Source organism: Trifolium pratense, linkage group LG1 (genome assembly GCF_020283565.1).
Source record: "Trifolium pratense cultivar HEN17-A07 linkage group LG1, ARS_RC_1.1, whole genome shotgun sequence".
NCBI classification, from domain to species: Eukaryota; Viridiplantae; Streptophyta; class Magnoliopsida; order Fabales; family Fabaceae; genus Trifolium; species Trifolium pratense.
The window spans coordinates 41618705-41644196 of record NC_060059.1 but is presented as its reverse complement, the minus strand read 5'-3'; the positions used below and the strand labels follow the sequence as shown (position 1 = coordinate 41644196).

Here is a 25492-nt window from a genome sequence, read left to right as displayed (position 1 = left end):
TTCAGCTGATTATTATCATCAAAAGCATCCTACTCTCAGTTACTTTCTCCTTCTAATTTGCGCAGTCTCTAGCTTTACACATTGGACTGACTTGTGTCTTACCTAGTGATAATTAACTCCTCAAAATTCTTTTTGTTCTTGATTAATTATTTCAATTCATGATGATCATTTATATTTTTTCACTGATGATATATATATAGGTGGACTAAAGTTAGAAATTTAATTTAATAGCTTTATTTTTATAAGTGTTTGTTTGATGAATTACTATATATTTTTTAAGTGGAAAATAAAAAGAGAAGAAAATTGAGATAAAATTAAAGCAAAATTACACTACAAGTCCTTTATCTTATTTTTTGGTAACATTTTGGTCCTTTATTTTTTTTTTGTAACAATTTGGTCCTTTATCTTTTTTTTTGTGGTCCTTATATTATTTATTTATAAAAAATAAAGGATCAAAGTGTTACAAATAAAAAAAATAAAGGACCAAACTGTTAAAAAAAGGACTAAAGTGTTACAGATAAAAAAAATAAATGACTAAAGTGTTACAAATAAAATATAAAGGACCAAAATATTACAGAAAAAAGATAAAGGACCAAGGTGTTACAAAAAATAAGATAAAGACTAATTTTTTCTAAAATTAATTACAAACTTTATTTATTTTTTAAAGACAATTTTTATCTAGTTAATTATGCCTCTTTTTTTTTGGTTACAAGGCTAATCAAAACAAAACAAAAAACAAAAAGAAAAAAGAAAAGGGAACTATTCTCTAAGGTAGAAAGTTCCAATCGCGTCGCTTCGAAGAATGTCAAAGAAACCTTCTGGGGGAGATGCATGAATCGTGAGATCAGAATCTGAAGAGGCTCCAAGCTTGGCTAAGAAATCCGCACAATTGTTTCCTTCTCTGAGAGTGTGGCAAAGGGTAATGTTCCTTTGAGATATCAACTCTTTGATGTCTTGAATCAACACAGCATAAACATGATATTTGATATTGGGACCTTTAAGGAGGTTGATGCAGTGGAGAGAATCGGAGTAGCAAACTAACTCATCAATAGACATATTTTTCGCCAAAGTGAGGCCCTGATAGATGGCAAATAACTCTGCGAGTAAAATGTCTGAGGATCCCTGAATGAAACCCGAGAAGCCTGACAAATAGTAGCCTGAGTCGTTTCTGATAACTCCTCCATAGCCGGCTCTAACAGGTGATCCGAGGCAACTTCCGTCAACATTGAGGATGACACCGGAGTAGTTACTGTTGTTCCATTTAACATGGATCTCTTCCGAAGTGGTTGTTGAGCGGGATGAGAAACAAGAGGTGAGGGTGGCAATCATACTATGAATATTAAAAGAGAGACGACTGATAGACCATGTCTCGTTTTGTAAACACATCAAATTTCGATGTCTCCAGGCCCACCAAACGCCAGCAGAGAAAGCGAAAACTTGAGAACCCGTGGAACCAAATTTGAGCCACTCGTGAGCATCCATAGGGATGAAAAAATCGGGGGTGATAAAACCAAGGTGGTGCCAAATGGGTCTAGAGAAATCACAATCCCGAACACAGTGGAGAAAAGTTTCTTCATGAGTACCACATCGAGGACAAGTAGAGGATGAGTTCATCTTACGATGGTGGATTAACGAGAGGGTGGGGACCGAGTTGTGGCAGGCTAGCCAATAAAGGAATTTGATCTTCTCGGGTAAGTGAAGCTTCCAAATCCAAGAAAAAGGGAGGGAGGAGGTGTTAGCTGAATCTTTTTGGGACAGGAGCCAACTATAACCGCTTTTGGCTGTATAAGATCCATTCTTGTTATTGGACCAAATAAAAGCATCTTCAATAGAGTCATTGAATCTGATCTGTAAATTGTTGATGAGATCGAAGGCTGGCGGAGGAAATAATGCCTCTAGTCTAGTGTGAAGACGTAGGGAGATAATAAATAAATAAATATTGTAAATAATAACCAACCAGATCGAGAGAAGAAGCAAGTGATGTATTATTGTTCCTCCCATTGCCACTGAATTCAGTTGACAACAACTCTCCCTCTCCGGTCACTAGCCACCACCGCCGGCTGTGTTGTTACCGTTGACTTTAGAGTTCCGATCAAAATTTGATAAACAGCAATGGCGGGTCGAAGAGATGCGTTACTTACCAGAGATAAGAATCATCCAATAACCGCATCTCGAATCGCCGTTGCCATTTTCATCGGTGTTATTCTTGGTTGCATCTTCGCTTTCTTCTCACCACAAGGTTTCTTCAGTTACTCCTCAACTCCTTCTATTCTCAATCACAAGGTAACATAACATAACACTCTTCTTTTCTAACTTGCTTCATTTGTTTTATTGAAATTATTGTTATATATGTCATTTTTTCAACTTAGGAATGTCATAAATGTTGAACTAGTTTTGTAAATTTAGCTCATTTCTATTTATTTAGAGAACTTAGTTAATTGTTAGTTATTTTTTCAAAAGTTGAATTTTTGCTACTAAAGTTGTTTACAATTCAATTTATGGGCAAAGTAAGTTACCAATTTGAGTAACAATCCAATTTATGGCAAAAGTTGAATCTTTGCTACTCAAAAGTTGAATCTTTGCTATTTAAGTACCCAACCATCAATGGTTTATGTTACATTTGTGTTAATATCAAATCATATATGTTGGAATTCAAGTGCGTGTAAGTGATTAGTTCAACGTTGGATTTGGAACGAGGTAAATGAAGGATATAATATATGGAAAATGCTAAACACTGTCCCGGGGCAATGGTTAAGGAAACAAAAATGGTAATATAATTTTTAAAGTAGTGCATTCAATGCCTTAAAATTTTAAAAAAGAATCTTTTCCACTTAAAACTTTTTCTTTTGTTTCCATTTTTGTTTCCTTAACCTTTGCCTCGGGGAATTGTTAAACATGATGCATATAATATAATAGAGGTGATCCGCATATTCGATGGCTTAAGGTTTTTTTAGGGAAGATTTGATGTCAAGGTCTCTTAAGGGTCTGATCACTCATTGGTTGTTCTAGGTACTCCCTCAACAATATATGTATCAGAATAAAACCATTCATTTTTGCTTCACCTGGCAATTAAGATTACTTATTTTACACTCTAGAATTCTAGAGTGAATTGTTCATTTAGCAGAGCTGAATTCTAAACAAAGTTTATTTAGTAATCTGTTTTTTCTCCTGTTCGTTTTGTTAGATGGTTTCGTCTGACTGTGAATCGCCGGAACAAGTTAGTTTGTTGAAACTGAATATTCAATCAGCTAAAGAGAAGAATTCTGAGCTGAAGAAGGAGGTGAAAGGGTTAATGGAAAGGCTACGTTTGGCGGAGGAAGGAAAAGGTCATGCAAGGGAACAATATGTTGTGCTCGGTGAGAAACACAAGGCCGGTCCTTTTGGTACTGTCAAGGCTCTCAGAACAAACCCTCCTGTAATTCCTGATGAGTCAGTGAACCCTAGATTGGCAAAACTCTTGGAGGAAGTTGCTATTTATAAAGAGGTTATTGTTGTTTTGGCTAACACTAATGTGTTGGAGATGTTGCAAGTATGGTTCACCAATATCAAAAAAGTTGGCATTCCTAATTATTTGGTTGTTGCATTGGATGACAAAATTGAAGAGTTTTGTAAGTCGAATGATGTTCCTGTCTATAGAAGAGACCCAGATCAAGGCGTTGATTCAATTGCCAAGTCAGGTGGGAATCATGCTGTCTCCGGATTGAAATTTCGCATTTTGAGAGAGTTTCTGCAATTGGGTTACAGTGTTCTCCTCTCAGATGTCGATATTGTGTATTTGCAGAATCCCTTTGATTATATTTACAGGGATTCAGATGTGGAGTCAATGACGGATGGTCATAATAATCATACAGCTTATGGTTATAACGATGTCTTTGATGAACCTTCAATGGGTTGGGCTAGATATGCTCATACCATGCGAATATGGGTTTATAACTCTGGCTTTTTTTACATAAGACCTACACTTCCTTCAATCGAGCTTTTGGATCGAGTTGCCCATCGGCTTTCTACCGAGAAAGCATGGGATCAGGCAGTTTTTAATGAAGAGCTGTTTTACCCTTCACATCCCGGTTACGATGGACTTCATGCTGCCAAGAGAACAATGGATATGTACCTTTTTATGAATAGTAAGATTCTGTTTAAGACTGTTAGAAAAGATGCTAAGCTCAAGAAGTTGAAGCCTGTGATTGTACATGTTAATTATCATCCTGATAAACTTGCAAGGATGAAAGCTGTAGTTGAATTCTATGTCAACGGGAAACAAGATGCGCTGGATAGTTTCCCAGATGGTTCTGATTAGTAGGATATCAAAATCGATATGGTTCTAACACGAAAAGGATTTGTATGCTCCAATTGTTGTGATAGAATGTAAGTCTCTTTAATTTATCTCTCAGGTTCAGTTTTATCTCTTTGCACTTTCTGTTTTCAGTCTGTCATATTTGATGATTAGACTAGTTTCTGTAATATATACTCTTAACTTTGTATATGTCTTCTTGTGTGTATGAAGTTGAAATTCAATGTCTCTGCAACAAAATTGACTATTTTCTTGGCTCATTGATTTGATTTGGCTCTTTCCTTTTGACACATATATATGCTAAAGTTTCATGGAACTTTGTCCTATCTAGTAGTATATTTGGGCTTCCGATTGTTCTTTTCCGCACATCACACACACGACGGATTCTTAAATTTTCTCTCAAAATCCTAACGACGAATTGCATGACAGACTTCTACTATACAGTAACTGGGATTTGATGGTATGCAGAAAATCTGAAGGGTTTGATTAATTTTAGTTAGGTAAGTCAATGCATCTAATTGGTTGGAAAAAAACATATTAAAATTGTATATGTACAAAAATTGAGGGATGAAATTTGAAAAGAGGTTATAAATTAAGTTATTTATCCAAAGGGCCAGTGCAATATGGAAGATACAAAAAGACTTGAAGATTATGTTAGGCATGTATGAAGTTGTTGGAGCTGAGCTGCAAATTAATAAGAACTATACATACACATGAACTTATTCTCACATAATTTCTCATTTCATACTTCGCAAAACAATACAAAAGAATCATAGTAATAGTAAAGTTTGCATAAAGTGTGTGTATTGGCTCCATTTCTATGTGGAAAAATGCCCAAATATTATAGTTAGTTTATTATGTATCTCACTAATGGAGATAAATTATATTAGTGTTGTAAGAAGACACTTTCTCTTATAATTGTTTCATTTTAGTTATTCACATTTCTTTAGTGGAATACTAGTTATGTTGATTTAGATGTTCAAAAATAGTGTATATTGTCTAAAATACTCATTAATTAGAGTGGTTGAAAATATTAATAGCAGAATAGTTAGGTGCACTATTTAAATAAATGAGGATATTTGGTCCAAAACAAATAAGGATATGTTAACCCAAAAAATAAAAAAAAAATAAAAATGAGGATATTGTTGGAAGAAGTTAGTAAATATTGTCTTGAAACTTTAAAGTGACAAATAATTTAAGACAAATAAATATTGTAAATGATACACTTATAATGAGATAGAGAAATTAATATTTTGATGAGGAGAATAACCATTGAAAGAGAGAAGAGAAAAGTGAAAGTAATTCTTGTTTTTCGCAAATCTGAGACGCATAGTTCTTTCGTTTTCAATAGTTGGATTGTCTAAACCAAAAAAAAATAAAAAATTTGAATTGTCGAAAAGAAGTTTGAAACAAGAGTTATCATATTCATATGGTAGCATTTTTGTACACTTATTTAATTGAACTTTAGTTAATTTTAATTAAAAAAAACACTTTAGTTAATTTCAACAACTTAAGCATCTAAAATATCAAGCATCAAATAATATCTCATCACATCAATATATTTAAAATCTATTATGAAAAGTTGAATTCTTATCAAAATGAATACTAACACTTTGAATATCAACATGAGAAATAGAAGAAAACCACTTTTTCAACTAAACACTGTTTCATGCCCAAGCCATGGATCGAACTCAAGACTTTGGTTAAGCCGGTGAGTATTTTGTTTTGTATTTATGATAACATGATTGAAATGAATAATAACTCAACTGTTAATAAAGACAAATCGATAAAATTATTGTTGTTTTATTTCGTACTAATTTATTTATTTAGGAATTATTGGTGTTGGTTGTGGTTGCAGCAACACCAGACCCTACTACTTCAGTTGTTCAGCTTTTAATCTTTGAATTGAACAATATTGTACTACTGTTGTTAATGTAATGTTCTCTTCTCAATCTTCCCCCCCACGTGCTCTTCTGCAATTTCTGGTACCACAAACCTTGCTTTCTACCCCATCATTCCAATGTATTGCCCTATTTGGGGACCCTTTCATACTCTTTTTCTACTCATAATAACTCACTTTTGTTTCTATCTGAATATTGAAAATTTATTTTATCATTCCTATACCAAGTTGCAATAATGTGATTCCTATGAATTGAATATATCTAGTGGTCCATTTGCATTATTATATGTATGAGTTTGATTCTGACTCTGTGCACAACTTAAAATAGTAACTGAAGAAATAAGTTGTAGCTATTATTAATGGCAAATGTTAAATAGTGTGATTTTTACGGGAGGGAGTAAATTGTTTATCCTTGCTAACTTAAAATAGTAACTGAAGAAATAAGTTGTAACTATAATTTAAATGAACTAACTTGGAATAAACATACTTTAATAACAAATACTAACTTGGAATACAAAGGAACTAGAAAAAACAAAGCACATACACAAAAAACTTCACATACAATCATGGTAGGGTTTTAATGCAAGCGCAACAATAGCTGTAACAATGAGGATAAATGCAATGGTTATAGGTCCTTGGTTAAGTCGGACATAGAAGACATGATATATTGCAAATGCGAGGCAACAATAGCCAATGATAAACTAGAAAGCGCAAATAAGCATGCATTGTAAAATTGTAGAAGACTTGTACTTCTGTCCTTTGACGCCGAACTTCATTCCTACCATGAGGTTCTTGTTAATCGCCATGGTTAAGTGAAAAATAACGAGTGAAGTCATCTGGAATAGACTTTCGTGTTTTGATGAAGGATCCGTGGGAGAAAGGAGCTTAACAGACTCCCCTAACAACTGACCGAGGAGAAACGTTGTACTTGCGCCACTTAACATAGAACCTAAACTTACCATTAAATCCATAGCTAAGAGTCTATCTTTCTCTTTCTTAAGTTCTTCTTCTTCTTTTTCCATTGCCATTGTGTGTGTGGATTTTTGAGAGATATAGGGACAAGAAAATGGAGTACATGGATATGATTTTTTTGCACGAGGCATTGACATTGATGGAAGGGAAGGCACAAGACATCCGTGGACTCTAAAGCAGTGAACAAAAGTTTAAGTTTTAGAAGTACAATGACATATAAAGTTGCCTTTACTTTAGGCAATTTAAATGTTTATGTGGTGGGAAACAATTAAACACAAACATTAAAAATAAGAAAAGTACTAAATGCCATCATATATTGATACATATAGACCTTACCTTTTGAGCTAAATGCCATTGTTTTTAGGGTACAATAGTGATCTTATCTGTTGATCAGAACAGGTAGAAGGCCAGCTGGAAGTCCGTTGAGCAGGTGGTAGGCAGCAATCCGAGCAGATGGTCCACGGAGGGGGGGTTGTACCTGCAGGTGCTCCGATGCCAAAGTCAGACAAGGAATAGAGAGCAAAAGAGATACTAGAGAGAAGTTAGAGAGAGAGAGTAATTGTGATAATGAATAGTGTTCTACCTTGCTCTCCCATAAGGGAGAGTATTTATAGCCCCCAGCTCTGGGCCAAAGGTCCTCTTAATGGGCTGGACTAGCCAAGGCCCATTAAGAGGGACTGCCAAGATATTACCCTTAGATAGTGGGTAGAGTAGTAATTTTACCCTATCTTGGTTGAGAGGTTGTGCCATGCTGACATGGAGGTGATTGGGCAAGCCATGTGGACTTGGTGAGAGTCTAGGTGGACTAGCATTAGTCTAGTCCAGAACAAATAGAAAAGAAAATCAAAGCAAGCTACTATTCACAAGAAAATAGTGTCCACTGCATCCAGAAAGCAGCAAAAGGATACGTGCAATCGATGGCAAATTTTTTTTTTTTTCCTTTCTTAATTAAGGTAATGATGAGTTTGAGGGGAGTTATAAGAATGAATTGATGCTTCGAATGAATGAGTTAAGAAATGGAATGATAAGGTTATTCCCACTTACATCAACTAAAACAAAAAGAATGAATTTTTAGTTTTGTAAAAATGGTTGGTTGCATGTAGAGATCGAACTTAGGACGTTTAGAAGAGAGTCACATCATTTTATCTAAATGCTATTGAATTTCTTTTAACACTATTTAATTATTTATTTTTTATTTTTTTTGTGTGTATCTAAATAGAAGACGGGATGATATCTTCGGTCGGTCATAAGAGAGGTACGGTGGAATTACAATCTTTTAAAATAAAAACTTAATATTAAAAATAGAAATGATTAATATTAAAATATGAATGATAAAGCATTTAGGTCCCGTTTGGATTAACTTATTTTTGAGCTTATGCAAACAGCTTATGCAATATAAATTAGGTTTTATGTTATTTTATAAGTTCACACTAGTGAAAATTGTATTTTTATAAGCTATTTTATCATAAACTATCTTGACAAACTTATAATAATACATAAAAATTGTATAAGTTGTTTGCATAAGCTCAAAAATAAGCTAATCCAAATGGGACCTTAGTGGTGTAGATTGTAACCAATTTTTTTTAGTAGTGTAGATTTTTTTTAAAAAGAAAAATTGAGAAAATTTTATGGGAGGTAATAGATTCCCGTCAAAAATAGTAGTGGGTGATCTAAATTTTGTTCACGAGAATAATAGTAAATTATCTTGAAATATTTGAGTGTCAAAGCTGAAATTTTATACTATGTATAAAGAAGATATAAAAGTTTTGGTGTTGAATTTTTATAATACTAATAATACTCTTGATTTTTTTAGTAGTAACAAAAATATTTTATTTACAAACTTACCATAACATAAGATACATATATTTTTTAGCAGCAAAAATCTTTTATTAACAAACTTACCATAACACAAGATATTTTTTTTTTTACATAAGTTAGATACAAGCAGACGCATTACGTAGAATAATAGTAGGTCGTGAGTAGTATACTACAGGTTCATGATTCAATTCTAATCTCAATTATAAAAAATAAAATTAAAAAAAAAAAGTAAATTAGTTTGCTTTAAAAAAAACAGTAAATTAATTTTACTGTTTGCAAGCAATTTTATGCATTATTTATTTTTGCGCAGTGTTCGGTTCATTTATGCAGCAGAAAGACAATGACAGTGTGGATTAAAACTTAAGATAGTTGTTGTTAATCAATCCTAAAAACTAAACACATTTTGTTTGTTCTGTTTTTATGCAACTATACCTCAAATCTTAAACCAAACCAAACAAAACTCTTTCTTTTTCATTGCATGTTTCATTTCACCATTCTCCTTCTCTCTCTTTCTCTCTCTAATGGCGTAACTCTTTCAATCTGAACCTGTAAGTTAAGCTCTGTTTGTTTTTAGTTAAAAAAAACACTTGAAACAATAATCAATTCTTTATTCTTGCTTATTTATGTTGTTGTCACTGTTCTTCTTCAGCTTCTGCATTAGCATTATTATTCATTTTTTTGCAACTATTCATTCCTTTATAACGTGACTGAAATGAAACTAATTAAAGTTCAATGAAACAAACATGTTTCTCTCATACTTTTACTGTTAATGCTGCCGTATGTGCTAGATCTGAAAAATTAACTTATAATATTTGTGTTGTTAACTTGTTTTGTCATGTTTCAATATGAACCAACCTTACCCTTCACTACCAAGTTCTGTTTTACACAAATTTTCAATTTTGGTATATTTCATTGTCCTTAGAAGCTATTTGTGCAGAGAATTAAGAATCTATTAGGGCTTTCTCTATGTTGAAAATGTTTACTTTACAAGATCTTTTAATATATCTAGGAGGGGTACAATTGGAAAATATTCAGCATTCAATGTACCCTTTTCATTTCAAGTTACCTTGATTTGCAGAATTTTACTATATTTGTTTTTGGATTTTTGTTGCTATGACTTAACAGCCAAATTGTTGGAATTTTAGTTTGACTCGAGTTTTTTTTTTTTTTTTTTGGCGTTAACCCTCCCTTTCGCGGGGGAAGGGGGGCTGGTAATCCAGAGTTAAGCCGTGAGGTAAGTAAAGGCTTCTCCGAGAATTGTTCCTCTCATGAATTGGACTCGGGCTTTCCCGAACGATTCATCTTAGGAATTACTTGGTTGTTTGACTTGAAATTTTATATGGTAAAAAAATTGTGCAAGGGAGTAGTTAAGAGAGAGACTTAAATATTATCTTCATTGTTTACTAAGGTTTGATAAGGGAAATTAAATTGATTACTAATACTAAGGTTTGATAAGGGAAATTAAATTGATTACTAAGTTTGTTTAATGGATTCTCTGTATCAATTTGTAACATTTTTTTCTCCCCCCTTAAAAATAGTCCATTCATCGAAATTTGACATCATGTTTATTTGTATTTCAGTTAGCCAGCTGAGGGATATCGAAGGAGTACTAATCAGTAATCAGAAGGTCTAGGGTTCAAACCCTGGAAACTAACATAAACCACCAACATTATCCAAATTTTATTTATACCACAAACCTACATTGTTCAAATTCAAGAAAGTTGAAGTAAGTTTATTGTCTTGGAAAAATGAAGGAATAACTAAATCTTATTACATAGTTTTTTTATTTTTAATAACGGAAAATGTGAACATAATAAATAGGCGACACTTTATCTCAAACGTTTGCTGAATGAATGCAGGTAGTATGTGAGTGTCCTCCCCTTAGGGAAAGATGAAATTAAAGTCTAAGAAAGGATGGAAATCTATTGTACCTCTTCATTTAAAAGGAAAATCATCTGTGATTCGTTTTTCTTTATTTCGCAAAGTCAATTCAGCTAGCCATGGACCTGGAAAAACTCCAGTTTATCTCAATGTGTATGACCTGACACCCATGAATGGCTATGTGTATTGGGCCGGTTTTGGTATCTATCACTCTGGTGTCGAAGGTATGATTTAGGCTCCAATGTATCTATCACTCTTAATCTTGGCACATGACTTAAAGTAACTTGATTTTTTCTCAAATGTATTGGAATTTAATTTAGTTGATTCATATACACCGTCAATGTAAAGATTTTTTTACACTGCCAATCAATTATAATCGTCAAATCACTAAAAATGTTTGACTTTTATTATAATAACTGCTTTTAAAGTCAAACATATGATTGCTTGTGCCTTTGTTAACTATTGAGTTTTCGATGAGCGCTTCAAATATCTGATGAACTGTTAGAAGTCCCACATTGGCTAGAGATATGGTAAAGATAGCCTTTATAAGTATAGTGCAAACCTCAACTCTCAAGCTAGCTTTTGTGGTTGAGTATAGGCCTCATAAATTCTAATATGGTATCAGAGCCTATCCTAGATCCATTTGTTGTTTGTTGTGGAGACCTCCCATATTTGGGCCACCCGTTGTTGTTGATTTCACGTTCCAGCTTGTTCAGTTCTGGACGTGAGGGGTGTGTTAGAAGTCCCACATTGGCTAGAGATATGGTAAAGATGGCCTTTATAAGTATAGTGCAAACCTCAACTCTCAAGCTAGCTTTTGTGGTTGAGTATAGGCCTCATAAATTCTAATATGAACCTTACCTGTATGTTACAGTTCATGGTGTAGAATATGCATTTGGGGCTCATGACTACCCAACAAGCGGTGTTTTTGAGGTTGAACCTCGGCAATGCCCAGGCTTCAAGTTCAGGAAGTCAATATTCATCGGAACTACATCTTTGGATCCTGTTCAGGTCAGGGAGTTCATGGAATGCGAGTGTGCAAACTACAATGGCGACACATATCACTTAATTGCTAAGAACTGCAATCACTTCTGCAAAGACATATGCTACAAGCTGACGGGGAAATCGATTCCAACTTGGGTTAATCGGCTTGCCAAGCTAGGTATTTTACTAATCTTGTTTCGTTCGGATATTAGTTGACTTTTGCAGCATATTTGTTAACCATCCAAATATTTATCTTTGTGATACTTCTAAGATTCTTGTCCTTCTCACAATTTTGTTGAATCAGATTGTAATTGGGCTTAAGCTAGATGGTTAGAGATTACCGAATAGGAAAATAAAGATGTTGTAATCAATGTATTCAAAATCTCGAGTTCAATCATAAGATCATACAATTTCACGATCTTACTTGTCCTCCGCGATCCGGATCATCGACAAGATTGTACTCTGAGCAAAACTGGACTGAGATTGCGTGAAATCGCCCCTGGATCTTGTAGTTGAATAAAAAAAGTTAATTGACCGATTGAGAGCGAAGCTAACAATCATATTATGTTAACATAAATAATAGCTTCTTTTTATCTGTACCTTTATTTCTATATTCTTTGTTTTCTCAGTGCCGTAAGATAGTAGCATATATGATTCATCAGTTAAGGTCAAATTGACCGGGAGTACCCGAGTTCGCACTTTGGTTAGAACAACTTTTTAGCATTAATCTTTTGTGCTGACAACTTGTTGTGACAGGTTCAATTTGCAACTGCATTCTACCTGAGGCATTAAGAATTTCTGCTGTGAGGCATGATCCAAATTATGAAGCTAATGATAGTGAAAAGAAAAGGCTAAGAAGTGCTTTCAATTCATTGTCTTCAATTTCAATGCGTCAAAAGCAGCTATCAAAATCTTCGCTGTTTCTACAATCACCCTTAAGAGGTTGCTTGTCATCAAAATGGCCGTCATGGGAATTGAGCAAGTCTATTAATCGTTCCTTCAAAGAGAGGTAACTCTTTGTTTGTACTTTCAGAAAGGTATCAATGAATGAATGAGTGAATGAGATGCATGTTTGTAATTGTACCATCTCTTGTATTTATTATTTTTGAAGTAATGTACCATCTCTTGTCTGTTCTAGTCTATTGTAAGTAGATTTTGTAATGTAGGAATAGAATTCAGTACTCTAGGGTTTATCATTTTTTGTTTTGTTTTTGAAACAACCGATATTAGTAATTTCTATTGTTAATTCACATGTGATGTGCATCGACTACTTGCGCTAGATCCGGAAATTCTATGATTTAATATTCTATGACTCTATCAATTTGCAACTAAGAATTGTTCTTTCTGAAGCTATTGGACTAATGTCTGTTTTAAGCTTTTTTTGATAATTTTTTTACTTTTCCATTTGACATTTTTTTGTTCCTATTTATTCTTCTATTATCTTTTTGTACTTTAAACTCTGTTTTGGGGGTGGTTTTCTGTTTTGAAATTTTCAAAAACTAAGTTAGTCAATGATTCGGTTAAACACAAATTGTTAGGTTTTTAATTACTAAAACATGTAAATAAAAGTGATTGAGGCCAAACGCAGAACTTAGATACTTGGACACCCCAAAACATTTAAAGTGATTTAGATACTTTTCAAGTGTCCTACAAAATTTAGCCATAATTACCATTGATTAAACACGTAGATAAAATGTGTTTGTGATTGTTATTGATTATTCAAATATTGTTCAAGTTTTGATCAAACTTAGATACTTGTCTCCTAATCAATAATACACAATTGATTTTTCTTCTCGATCACCAAGAACACAACTAACCAACAACACGCATGATACCACCGATAAATATATTATGATGTTTTTTAAATTTAAACATTAAATTTTAAATATTAATAAATCATATACAATAGATTTTTTCTTATTATCATGTATTAAATATGACTCTTTGAGTCATGCATATCAATCATCAAAAACACAATCAACCAACTATATACATAACACCACCGATATATGTTTTAAAAGAATTTATTCTCTTTAATTCTTCATGTATTAAATGAATCTTAGATTTTTTTTTTTTTTTTTTGTCAAAAATGAATCTTAGATTTATACATGTCATATGGTAAAAAATGGTTGTAAATACTAATTCTTATTACATTTATATATTATGTACTACCTCCGTCCCTAATTATAAGACTCTGTTTGACAAAAATGTACTATTCATTTACCTTTTTTTTACCGTATTTTTTTAATAATATATAAATGTAAATATTAGCATATAAGATCTTGTTCAATTTGTTTTATTGAGTATTTTCAAAATATTAAATTTTTATAATTTTTACTAATAGACAATTAAATATATTAGTGATCAAAATTGTGCATTGACTGACGTACGTGCAGTGGTCAAACAGATCTTATAATTAGGGACGGATGTAGTATTTATCAAATAATTGATTTTATACAATTTTGTAACATTCCATTAATATATTTTTTTTGGAGAACCTAGATAAAAAAACATAACAAATATTAATTATTTATCTGATCTCTTATTTATCTTCATATATTCTTCTGCAAGCGCTACCTTACTTGTATAGAAAAACAAAACTCACCTCTAACTATTTAGAAATAGTATAGAAAAAAAATGTGCTTCTGGATGGAGTTTTTTTGTATTTGTAAAGTGAAAGTGATATGAAATATATGTTTTATAGGAAGATGACTCTTTTAAAATATAGTTTTATATAGAGAATGCTCTCATACTCTATATTCGTATTTGTGGCTTTATCGCTCTATAAATAGAGCTAAGTTGTAGTACAAAATATATGTTAAACTATCTCTCTGCAAAATATGAATTCTTAAAAAAAAAAAAAATCTAAAACATTTAAATAGAAATATGAATTATAACTCCTAATATCTTATTTTATATCTAAATCTAAAAACCTTTTATTAAAAAAAAATTATCGCTTTTCTTTCTTAAAAACAAATTTTTGGTCCGGACCGAGAATTTTAAATATTTGAAAAAGGTATAAAATCTAAAAATTGATAACAATTAAAATAGTAATTTGAGCGTTTAAGAAAGAATTTGAAACAATGATAATGGTTGAGTATATGAGTTTTGATATCGTCAAGGGATATTGCAATTGCAACACGTAGCGGAAGGTGGTGTAGCAGTGGAGACGCCATCAACAACACAGTAGGCGCCATTGTTAAAACTTTTATTTCAAGTCTTTTCGTTATGACTAGGTCAATCACTCAAATGAATTATTATAATTTAAGGTTCTGTTTGGTGCACAGGATAAACTAAACATATTTCTGTTCAAAGTTTTGCCTCTGCAACTCACTCTCTTCTTTGATTCCACCTCTCTCTCTCCTCCCTCCCTCCCTTTCTCCTCTTTCTGTAATTTTTATCCAATATAAATTTCTTTGCTGTTGTAACTTGATTGAAAATTTATAATTTTTATCCAATATAAATTTCTTTGCTGTTGTAACTTGATTGAAAATTTTGTATAAGTTTGATTGCGTTTCCTTTTGTTCCTTTTAATTATTAGTACGATCGATTTTAGTAATGTACGATTGTTTTGCCATTCTTTGCTTATCTCCTTTTGTTCGTGTTTCAATCCTTATTTTTGTGGGTCTAGGGTAACGTTTTTTTTTTTCTTTTGATCAGAAGGGTAACGTTGATTATAAAGAAAATATTTTTGTGATTTTATAATACCTTTATATGATAAGTGTCTCATTATGGTACAACTACTATGCAACCGAGCTAATAGCTCATATTATTATGCTCTTATAAATAAAGAAAATATTATTTTACATTGCATCAATAGAACACTGCATCAATTACTCCGTTGATGGACGTAGTTTTAAGGGGATAAGAAGCTGTTTCCCTTTAAAGAGATTAATTTATTTTACATTGTATCATATTATTATTATTATTATTATTATTATTATTATTATTATTATTATTATTATTATTATTATTATTATTATTATTATTATTATTACTAGGGATAAACCCGTGCGTTGCACGGGTTTGATTAAAATATAAAATTAAAATATTTTTATAAATAAAAAAAAATAATTGCGATAACTATAATCACATATAGTTAAATAATAGATATTATTTTAAAATATGATTATATTTAATATTAGTATATGAGTAAAAAAAAAATTGTTTAGAAATATTAGATTTTTTATTAATTTATATCGTAGTTTGTTTACATTTTAATGTAATAGATCTCTTATAATATTTCATAAGTTTGAAAGGATGTATCATTTTTTATTTTATTAGTGTAATAATATAAGATTTTAGTTTTCTTTATATGAGTTGCAATTTTATAGTCAAATGTCACTTTGTTTTTTATTTTTGATGTATCCCTTATTTTATTATTTTCAACAAGAGTTGGAGGCATACCTAATTATACTTGTAGACAATATTGCTCATGAAAAATGTTACAAAAAGTTTTGATTATAGAATATGATTCATATATGGTGGCTTTGACTATTTGTTCCACGTGTTCTCATTTTTTGAAAATTATGTATCAAATAGCATATTTTGCTTACTACGTTCTATGCAATTTAAGGTTCCAAATAGCTTATCTACTTACTCATCTCTCGTTTTCTTGGAGTTTATTCTCACTTATTCACTTGGTGAAATTTTATTCCAACTTTATTAGTCCCAATTTTTTAGTCTATTGTTTGGTTCACTTTTTTTTTTTGCTTGGTCCTTTTGTTTTTGGTTTGTTTTTCTTTTTCTTGGTGAGGTTTGTGTCCCTTCAAAATTATTGTTAGTTTTTGTCCCTCTTATTTAATATTTTCTCGAACATTTATTTTCTTATTATATTATATAAACTTGAATATTTATTGTTGTCAATATATAAGTTTGGACGAAGATTTTATATATTTGAATTTTGGTTAAGGTAAAGAAAGTCTTATAGATGAATTTAAGATTTAACATATGTCATCTTCTTATTTGCTTAAAAAAATTTCATCTTTCTTATAAATATTCCACTATTTTATTTTCAGCCGTAACGTAAACATTCTTTTAGAATATGTAATTAATTTATCCAAAAAGTTATATTATTACGTAAATTAAATTAATAATTTTTGAATTATTGGTGAATTTTAGTTGTGTGTAAATATGTTTAAATATATGTGTGATTATATTTTCTAAATATATGTAAATATATTTTAACATCTACGGTTTTAATAATTTCTAAAATTTATTTTGACAAATGAGCATCAACAATTTTTATTTAATAATTTTTGTCTTTTTTAATTTAATTTAGAAAGTTTTTAGTACAATTCTAAGTGGGAGGAAAAAGTATTTAGCACAATTTCTAAACTAACATGTTTTTAGCACAATTCTTTTCATCGATTCATTTTATGGTTGTAAGAATAAGATGGCATGCGTAGATTAAAATAGGACCGTCCATTAAAATTCATATATACTCATATTGAACCATCCAGATTTAGGCAAGTGTTATACGATAAATGCATGAAGATTATATATTTGGACAACCTCTAAGTCAATTTGAATCAATATAACTTCTTGCATGTATTACAATTATAAAAACCGCATGACTTGAGTGTCAACTACAAAAAAAAAAAAAACTTATTTTAATTTCTACTTTGTTTTTGTTTCTATATTTCTCTTGATCGAGATCAAGTAGATCACATACACATTGTAGACAATATAGTATTTAAAAATGAGACACATATTTATATTTCTAAATTATTTGGATTGTCCTCTTTTAATTGAATTCCTCCAACATCAATATACCCTCGATCTATATAAATTTTAAGGCACTTCAAAATCAATAAATAGAAGTCTCTTTTATCCTCTTCAACTTATTCACATGAAAATAATTAATTATATTTCCATTAATCAACAATTTTTTATACAAATCTTTTACCTTATATAAAATAATAAATGAAAAGGAAAATAAGAAACAAATAAGCTAAAACATTAGACTAATAAAATAATAAATGAAAAAGAAAAGTTGTCTAATTACAAACATTATATCAATAAAAAAAATGATGGTTTACAAACTGCCATTAGAGTTAAATACACATCCTTACATGAGGTGTCATTTCATAGGCTTTATAAGGAGCAAAGATGCAACGTAAGCAAAAATATAAGTATGTTTTATCCTGTTCTCCTCCTTCACATGAAAAAATAGTCATATTCATATTAATCGATTCAACTCAAAGTTTAATTAATCATCGAACAAAACACCGGTTGATATTTAAAAAAATATCCAACCTAAAAAAGAAATAAAAAAATGATTAGAGATGTTCTAAACTCAGAGTAATAGAAAAATTTCAATTTACAAACATATTAATAGGCAACTATCACATATATGTATATCAATTTCTTAATCAATCACATGTAGAAATACCTGATATTCTAAGAGGTTAGACACCATCACATACCAATGGCAAAAACCAATATACTTATGATGTAACTATATATATATGCACACAATAGCTTTTAAATCAATTCAAGACACTATAATGTGTAACTTTAAGATATGGAAGTGAAGATGCATAACTTTTTCTCATGGAGATGTTAGACAAAGAAACCACAGAGTTTTTGCCATGAGATAGATAAATTAAAATTTTGTTAAAACATAGAAGGTAGACTTCCTTGTATGGTGGTGGTGATAATTAGCTTTTGGGTTAACTTTATATAGAGCTTGTGTTTGATAATTAGCTAAATTTACATATTCAATATTAGTGTCTCCAAGAATTCTTTGTTTTCAATTGCATTAATAGGAAATTGTAACATACAATATATATTTTAATAAGATATTGCAATGTAATTAAAACAATAACATGATGCATCATTCCACCTTTCATTACTTGCATTTCATTTTTATCTCAATTCAACAACAATAAATTGTGTTAGTTTTTTTTAATATATTATTATTGTTTATTATTTATTATTAGAGTAACTCTATTATATGAAATATGAAAATGTTTTAATAAAGATTGTATACTTTTCTTATAGAGTGTCACATCATCACAATAACTTATATGTCTAAGTAGAGTCATAAAATTAGAAGTATGATCCCTTTTAATTCATTAGGCTAAGTAGAAGTATGATCCCTTTGGTTTCAAGCAATCCCTTCTAAACAATATAAGTAATGAAGAATGATCCCTTTTTAATTCATTTAGTATTGAAAGAATATATTTCAAGCAAGAGAGACACACATTTTTTTTATTATTAAATTCAGTTCTTTAAGGGATTGATCAAAAGAGGTTTGGAATATCAAAGTGAGTCACTTGCTTGAAATATAATGATTCCTTTTTTTATTAGTATTGAAAGAATTCCAATAGTCATGAATATTTTGTGGTTATATAAATCTTATATATTAGTTGGTCCATTTTAATTTAATAATTTTTCATTTTAGTTAGTTGGTCCTTTGTAAGAAGTTATATAGTGATAATTTGATATATTGATAATTAAAATAAAAATGATTTAATTAAAGATAATTAAAATTAAAATGATTTAATTAAAGGAGATGATGAAAAGGTTATATAGTGATAATTTGATATATTGATAATTAAAATTAAAATGATTTAATTAAAGATAATTAAAATTAAAATGATTTAATTAAAGGAAATGATGAAAATGTTTTTTAATAGAGATTGTAAACTTTTCTTATAGAGTGCCACATCATCAAAATACTTGATTGTGAGCAACTCAACATTCCTTTTACTTGTAAAAGATAAAAGATTTTAAGGCACTTCAAAATCAATAAAAAGAAGTCTCTTTTATCCTCTTCAACTTATTTACATGAAAAAAATTAATTATATTCCCATTAATCAACAATTTTTTATACAAATCTTTTACCTTATATAAAATAATAAATGAAAAAGAAAATAAGAAACAAATAAGCTAAAACATTAGACTAATAAAATAATAAATGAAAAAGAAAAGTTGTCTAATTACAAACATTATATCAATTAAAAAAAAATGATGGTTTACAAACTGCCATTAGAGTTAAATACACATCCTTACATGAGGTGCCATTTCATAGGCTTTATAAGGAGCAAGGATGCAACGTAAGCAAAAATAGAAGTATGTTTTATCCTGTTCTCCTCCTTCACATGAAAAAATAGTCATATTCATATTAATCGATTCAACTCAAAGTTTAATTAATCATCGAACAAAACACCGGTTGATATTTTAAAAAATATCCAACCTAAAAAAGAAATATAAAAAATGATTAGAGATGTTCCAAACTCAGATAGAAAAATTTCAATTTACAAACATATTAATAGGCAACTATCACATATATGTATATCAATTTCTTAATCAATCACATGTAGACATACCTGATATTCTAAGAGGTTAGACACCATCACCTACCAAGAACAAAAACCAATATACTTACGATGTAACTATATATATGCACACAATAATTTTATTTGATTAAATGATTATTTCGCTAGGGGTAAACCCGTGCGTTGCACGGGTTCGATTAAAATATATAACTAAAATAATTTTATAAATGAAAAATAATAATTGTAATAAGTTTAATCACACATAATTAAAACATAATTAATTTAAAATATGATCATGTTTAATATTAGTATATGTATATAAAAAAAAAGTTGTTTAGAAATATTAGATTTTATTTATTTATATCATAGTTTTGTTTATATTTTAATGTAATAGATCTCTTATAATATTTTATAAATTTGAAGGGATACATCATATTTTATTTTAATTGTGTGCTCCTATAAGATCTTAGGTTTTCTTTATATGAATGACAACTTTACAGTCATATGTCACTTTGCTTTTTATTTTTTTATGTCTCCGTTATTGTATTTTCAATAACAGTTGGAGGCATGCGTACATACATACTTTTTTTTATCACGTGATCTCGTTTTTTTGAAAATTACGTATCAAATAACTTAACCGGCCGTTTACTCCCTTATATGCAATTTAAGGCACCAAATAGCTTTTCTACTTACTTCTCTTTTGGTCTTTTGAAGTTTCTCCTCACATATTCATTTGGTGAAATTTTATCCCGACTTTATTAGTCCCAATTTTTTTAGAATATTGTTTAGTTTACATTTTTTTTCTTAGTCTTTTTTTGTTTTGGTTTGTTTTTTCTTTTTTATGGTAAAGTTTGTGACCCTACAAATTTATTTTTAGTTTTTGTGTCTCTTATTTAATAATATTTGCTTGAATATTTAGTGTATTTTTGTTATAATATATATAAGGCTAAATTGTAGTTTTGGCCCCCCACGTTTTATAATTGTGCGATTTTGGCCCCCCAAATTTCAAATGAGCGATTTGGTCCCCCACGTTTGCCCCCTTTTGCATTTCTTGGTCCCCCTGACTATTTTGACCAAAAACCTGCTGACATCGAATACTTTTGACACGTGTCTTAATTGTATTGGCCAACCAAAATTTATTATTTTTTTTTAAAAAAAAAAATTTAAGGAAAGGTCACGTGACTCTTTTTTTGTTGGGGTTAATTATTTATTTTTTAAAAAAAATTTGTAAAAATCAACAATAAAAAGCCTTAATTTTAGCAATCAGATGTTAGAGTTTTCTAACCAAAATTGCGATTTAAGACTACCAACAGAGGCACTAACATCTGATTGTTAAATTAAGACTTTTAATTGTTGTTTTTTACAATTTGTAAAAAAAAAAAATTAATCCCAACATAAAAAGAGTCACGTGACCTTTCCTTAAATTTTCTTATAATTTTGGTTGGCCAATACAATTAAGACACGTGTCAAAAATATTCCATGTCAGCAGGTTTTTGGTCAAAATAGTCAAGGGGGACCAAGAAATGCAAAAGGGGGCAAACGTGGGCGGGCCAAAATCGCTCATTTGAAACTTGGGGGGCCAAAATCGCACAATTATGAAACGTGGGGGGCCAAAACTGCAATTTAGCCTATATATAAACCTTAAATACTTTTTGTTGCCAATATATAAGTTTGGATGATGATTTCATATATTTGAATTTAGGTTCAGTTATTTGGCTCAGGTAAAGAAAGTTTATTTTGCATGTCTCCCGAGAGGTCACTTGGTTGAGGAGTTAATCTTCAACCTAGAGGAACTTGGTTCGAGACCCGACACCCGAAAAAGAAAGTTTATTTTAGAAGAATTTAACATCTCATCTTATTATTTGCTTAAAAATGTTATATTATTCTTATAAATATCTCTCTATATTTATTTTGGGCCGTAAATACTCTTAAATCATATTCTCAAAGTCCTACATATATGTTTCAATCATATTTTTCGTTTATTATAAGCAATTGTTAAATAATTATGACTATCTATTTTAACAAAATTAAAAATAGATGATAGTTTTTGTAACTTGAAAGTTGTCCTAAGTTAATATTATTAGTGGTGTGAAATTATAATATTTTTATTATATGCAAAATTTTAAAATTCTAAATTATTATTATTTTGTTGTAGGTATAATTTTTTTTCAAGTAAATGCATGCATGATAGAATTGTAATTTACAATTAAATACGTAAACTGGTTGTATATGACATGCAATTAAAACTCAATATGAAAATGAAAGGTCCCATGAATAAAAACTAAACCTTTCAATATTCATTACTTTTAGTCATCATTAATTAAATAGAATGAATAAGAAAGGGGAGAAGTTACAAATGAGTATTAGGATTTTTTTTTAGAAGTGTCACATTGTCATAAGTAATGCAAGCTAAATATCATGTCAAAGTCATTATCATTATCACAATTCACACAATGCTTACATAATTTAGTCTGAATATATAAGTTTAAAGTATCCCTGAAATTAGAAGATTTGAACTTCACCACAATGCTTGCATAATTTATCTAACCGTCTATGAATGTAGAGGAAAAACGTGAGTATAAACATATACTCACATTTAGTTATAAAGGCTATGGACCCATGTTATAATAGTGGTTATAACATTCTTTTCTTTTTTTAAATGAACTAAAATTTAGAATTGAAAGTGAATTCCTTCAAAACATAGATGAAAATTATAAAAAAAAATGAATCACTTGCACCAAACATATTGATGCTATAAATTTATTATCTAACTATTGGAAAATTCTTCAAACATCATATATCTCAATCCTCTAAATCTTCCACAACTTTCTTGCTCCATAATATTAGTTGACTCTTTATTAGATACAATTTGAGAAAGGAATATATTTTGTCATCTTACATGGAATGAAGCCTCTTAAAAATTATCATTGGTTCTATGTTCTTGATAACAAAAGAACAACCAATATCAGTAAATAAATGAGAAAAATAAGATTGTTTACTTACAACCATTGTTATGATAAAAAAAAAATTAAAGATTTAAATGACAATAATTTGATAAGAGTAATTGAGAATACCGACCTTTTCATCCATTAGCATTCTATCTACAGTGAAAAATTATTTCTTCCAAGCTACAAATGAAGAACAAAAACTAAACATTAGTACATATGAATATTGTAGGATAACAAAAACTAAACATTAGTATATATAGCACCATGTAGAAATAAACTCAAAGATTGAGTGAAATTGTCAAATGTTAAGATTTAGGAATGAGTAGAAAATGAATGTGAGGTGGTGGTTATAAAGAGTGTGAGAGAGTGAAAGTCACTAAACTTTTCTACTTTGTAAGTTATATTTGGAGGAATGTTAAAGGATGCATACAATTATGATGATGCTAAATAATGCATTAGTTTTTTTTAAAAAAATTTAATTTAATAAATTAAAAGAGACAATATTAAGATTTTAATAGAGATTAGGAACTATTTTTTAGAGTGCCACATCATCACAATGCTTGCTTATGAGCAACTCAACCTTCCTTTTACTAGTAAAAGATAAAAGATAAAAGATTAATATTAGTAGGTGAAGGAAACAAAAGGATGCACACAATATGCTTTGGAGATAATTGGACAAAGACACTAAATTGTGGTTACAAATACTATTAATTAATTGAGAGTTACATAATAAAGTAGATGAGGGAAATGCAAAGACAAAAGATGTTATAGACCATTGATTGTCAACAAAAAAAATAACAAAAATGAATCATTGATTTGAAGTATGAATTATAATCAACAAATAAATTTCGATCCATTAGTCTGCTCTATAATAATAATTTTTTTAGTAATTATAACTTGAAAAGATAAAAAATAATCAGAAAAGTGAATAAATAAATTAGTTGGAAATAAATTTATAAAATATTATAATTTCAAACAATAAATAAATATAAAATAATTCAACAAATAAAAGAATTTACTTTTATTTATCTCTAATATTAACTACTATGCAAAACACTCATTAAAATTATTTTAAAAAATAATAGGATAATAAGAAATTAATAAAAATTGTTAAATGTCAAATTATTAATTTAGATTTTGCATTAGTACAATCTTTTTAAAAAAGTAGTATAATTTTTTTATTAGTGAAGCAAAGAAATTACTTTTGGATTTGGTAACCATAATTTTGTAAGAAGTTTTTTTTTTTTTTTTACGATAATTGTATATAGTGATAATTTGATAATTAAAATGATTTAAAAAAGAGATGATGAAAATGTTTTAATAGAGATTGTAAACTTTTCTTATAGAGTGTCACATCATCACAATGCTTGCTTATGAGCAACTCAACATTTTTGGCATATATAAAGTTTTATTAAAAATAGAAGTCAATTTCGAAAATGATTTTTGTTACAAAAATGTGTTAACAAAAATGTGTTAACTAGTAAAAGGAAGGTTGAATTGCTCATAGGCTTTCATTGTGATGATGTGTCATACTTTAGAGAACTTCTTATATCTATTTAAAATTTGTCTCACAATTTATTTTGTGTGTCCATTCATCCTCCAAAGTAATTATCTATATGTTACAATAATAATGGCTCCCAATAATAATGAAAGAAAGAAAAGAAAAAAAAAAGACAAATTACAAAAAGAACAATGAATAGATATATGCTCTTTCATATTTTACACTACCAAACATAAAATATAAATCATGCATGTGTAAATATGATTTGCAATTTGCAAAAATTTACTTTAAATAAACCAAATAAAAAAATTACTCCTCAAAAAAATTTCATGCTTGACAAAATAAATTTTATGAAAAAAAAATACTTTAGTTGTTGAGTTGCTCACAAGCATGCATTGTGATGATGTGACACTCTATAAGAAAAGTTTATAATCTCTATTAAAACCTTTTCATATTTCATATAATAGAGTTACTCTAATAATAATATATTATTAAAATATATATTGTATGTTACAATTCCCTATTAATGCAATTGAAAACAAAGAATTCTTGGAGACACTAATATTGAATATGTAAATTTAGCTAATTATCAAACACAAACTCTATATAAAGTTAACCCAAAAGCTAATTATCACCACCACCATATCAGGAAGTCTACCTTCTATGTTTTAACAAAATTTTAATTTGTCTATCTCATGGCAAAAACTCTATGGTTTCTTTGTCTAACATCTCCATGAGAAAAAGTTATGCATCTTCACCTTCCATATGTTATAGTTACACATTATAGTGTCTTGAATTGATTTAAAAGCTATTGTGTGCATATATATAGTTACATCGTAAGTATATTGGTTTTTGTCCTTGGTAGGTGATGGTGTCTAACCTCTTAGAATATCAGGTATGTCTACATGTGAT

The 25492-nt window shown here is 29.6% G+C and overlaps 2 protein-coding genes and 1 long non-coding RNA gene across 4 annotated transcripts; 2 read left to right on the top strand and 1 right to left on the bottom strand.

The window, feature by feature from the left end:
* Window positions 1-789: 789 nt before the first annotated feature.
* LOC123886255 lies at window positions 790-17099 on the bottom strand. Its single transcript, XR_006801281.1, has 3 exons — window positions 17086-17099; window positions 12111-12112; window positions 790-872 (listed from the first exon to the last, which is right to left on the bottom strand). It is a non-coding gene; the product is annotated as an uncharacterized LOC123886255 (long non-coding RNA).
* Window positions 1472-4538, top strand: LOC123886233 (arabinosyltransferase RRA3-like). The gene is made up of 2 exons (XM_045935570.1): window positions 1472-2283; window positions 3185-4538. The coding sequence occupies exons 1-2, from the start codon at window positions 2113-2115 to the stop codon at window positions 4295-4297; spliced, it is 1284 nt and encodes a 427-aa protein (XP_045791526.1). The 5' UTR covers window positions 1472-2112; the 3' UTR covers window positions 4298-4538.
* Window positions 9306-13163, top strand: LOC123886242 (deSI-like protein At4g17486). Of its 2 annotated transcripts, none has more exons than XM_045935578.1 (5): window positions 9306-9529; window positions 10562-10707; window positions 10841-11086; window positions 11737-12024; window positions 12603-13163. In XM_045935578.1, exons 3-5 carry the CDS (start codon window positions 10873-10875, stop codon window positions 12857-12859), a joined length of 759 nt encoding a protein of 252 aa, XP_045791534.1. In that variant the 5' UTR covers window positions 9306-9529; window positions 10562-10707; window positions 10841-10872; the 3' UTR covers window positions 12860-13163. The 2 variants fall into 2 exon arrangements, with proteins under 2 accessions (XP_045791534.1, XP_045791541.1); XM_045935585.1 differs by lacking the exon at window positions 9306-9529 and adding an exon at window positions 10197-10215.
* Window positions 17100-25492: the final 8393 nt, after the last annotated feature.

Excerpts from the sequence above, each read along its gene's own strand:
- LOC123886233 (XM_045935570.1), top strand. The coding sequence starts at position 2,113 with ATGGCGGGTCGAAGAGATGCGTTACTTACCAGAGATAAGAATCATCCA. Across the intron at positions 2,284-3,184 it reads CTTCTATTCTCAATCACAAG|ATGGTTTCGTCTGACTGTGA; the intron begins GTAACATAACAT and ends TCGTTTTGTTAG.
- LOC123886242 (XM_045935578.1), top strand. The coding sequence starts at position 10,873 with ATGAAATTAAAGTCTAAGAAAGGATGGAAATCTATTGTACCTCTTCAT. Across the intron at positions 11,087-11,736 it reads CTATCACTCTGGTGTCGAAG|TTCATGGTGTAGAATATGCA; the intron begins GTATGATTTAGG and ends TGTATGTTACAG. Across the intron at positions 12,025-12,602 it reads TAATCGGCTTGCCAAGCTAG|GTTCAATTTGCAACTGCATT; the intron begins GTATTTTACTAA and ends TTGTTGTGACAG.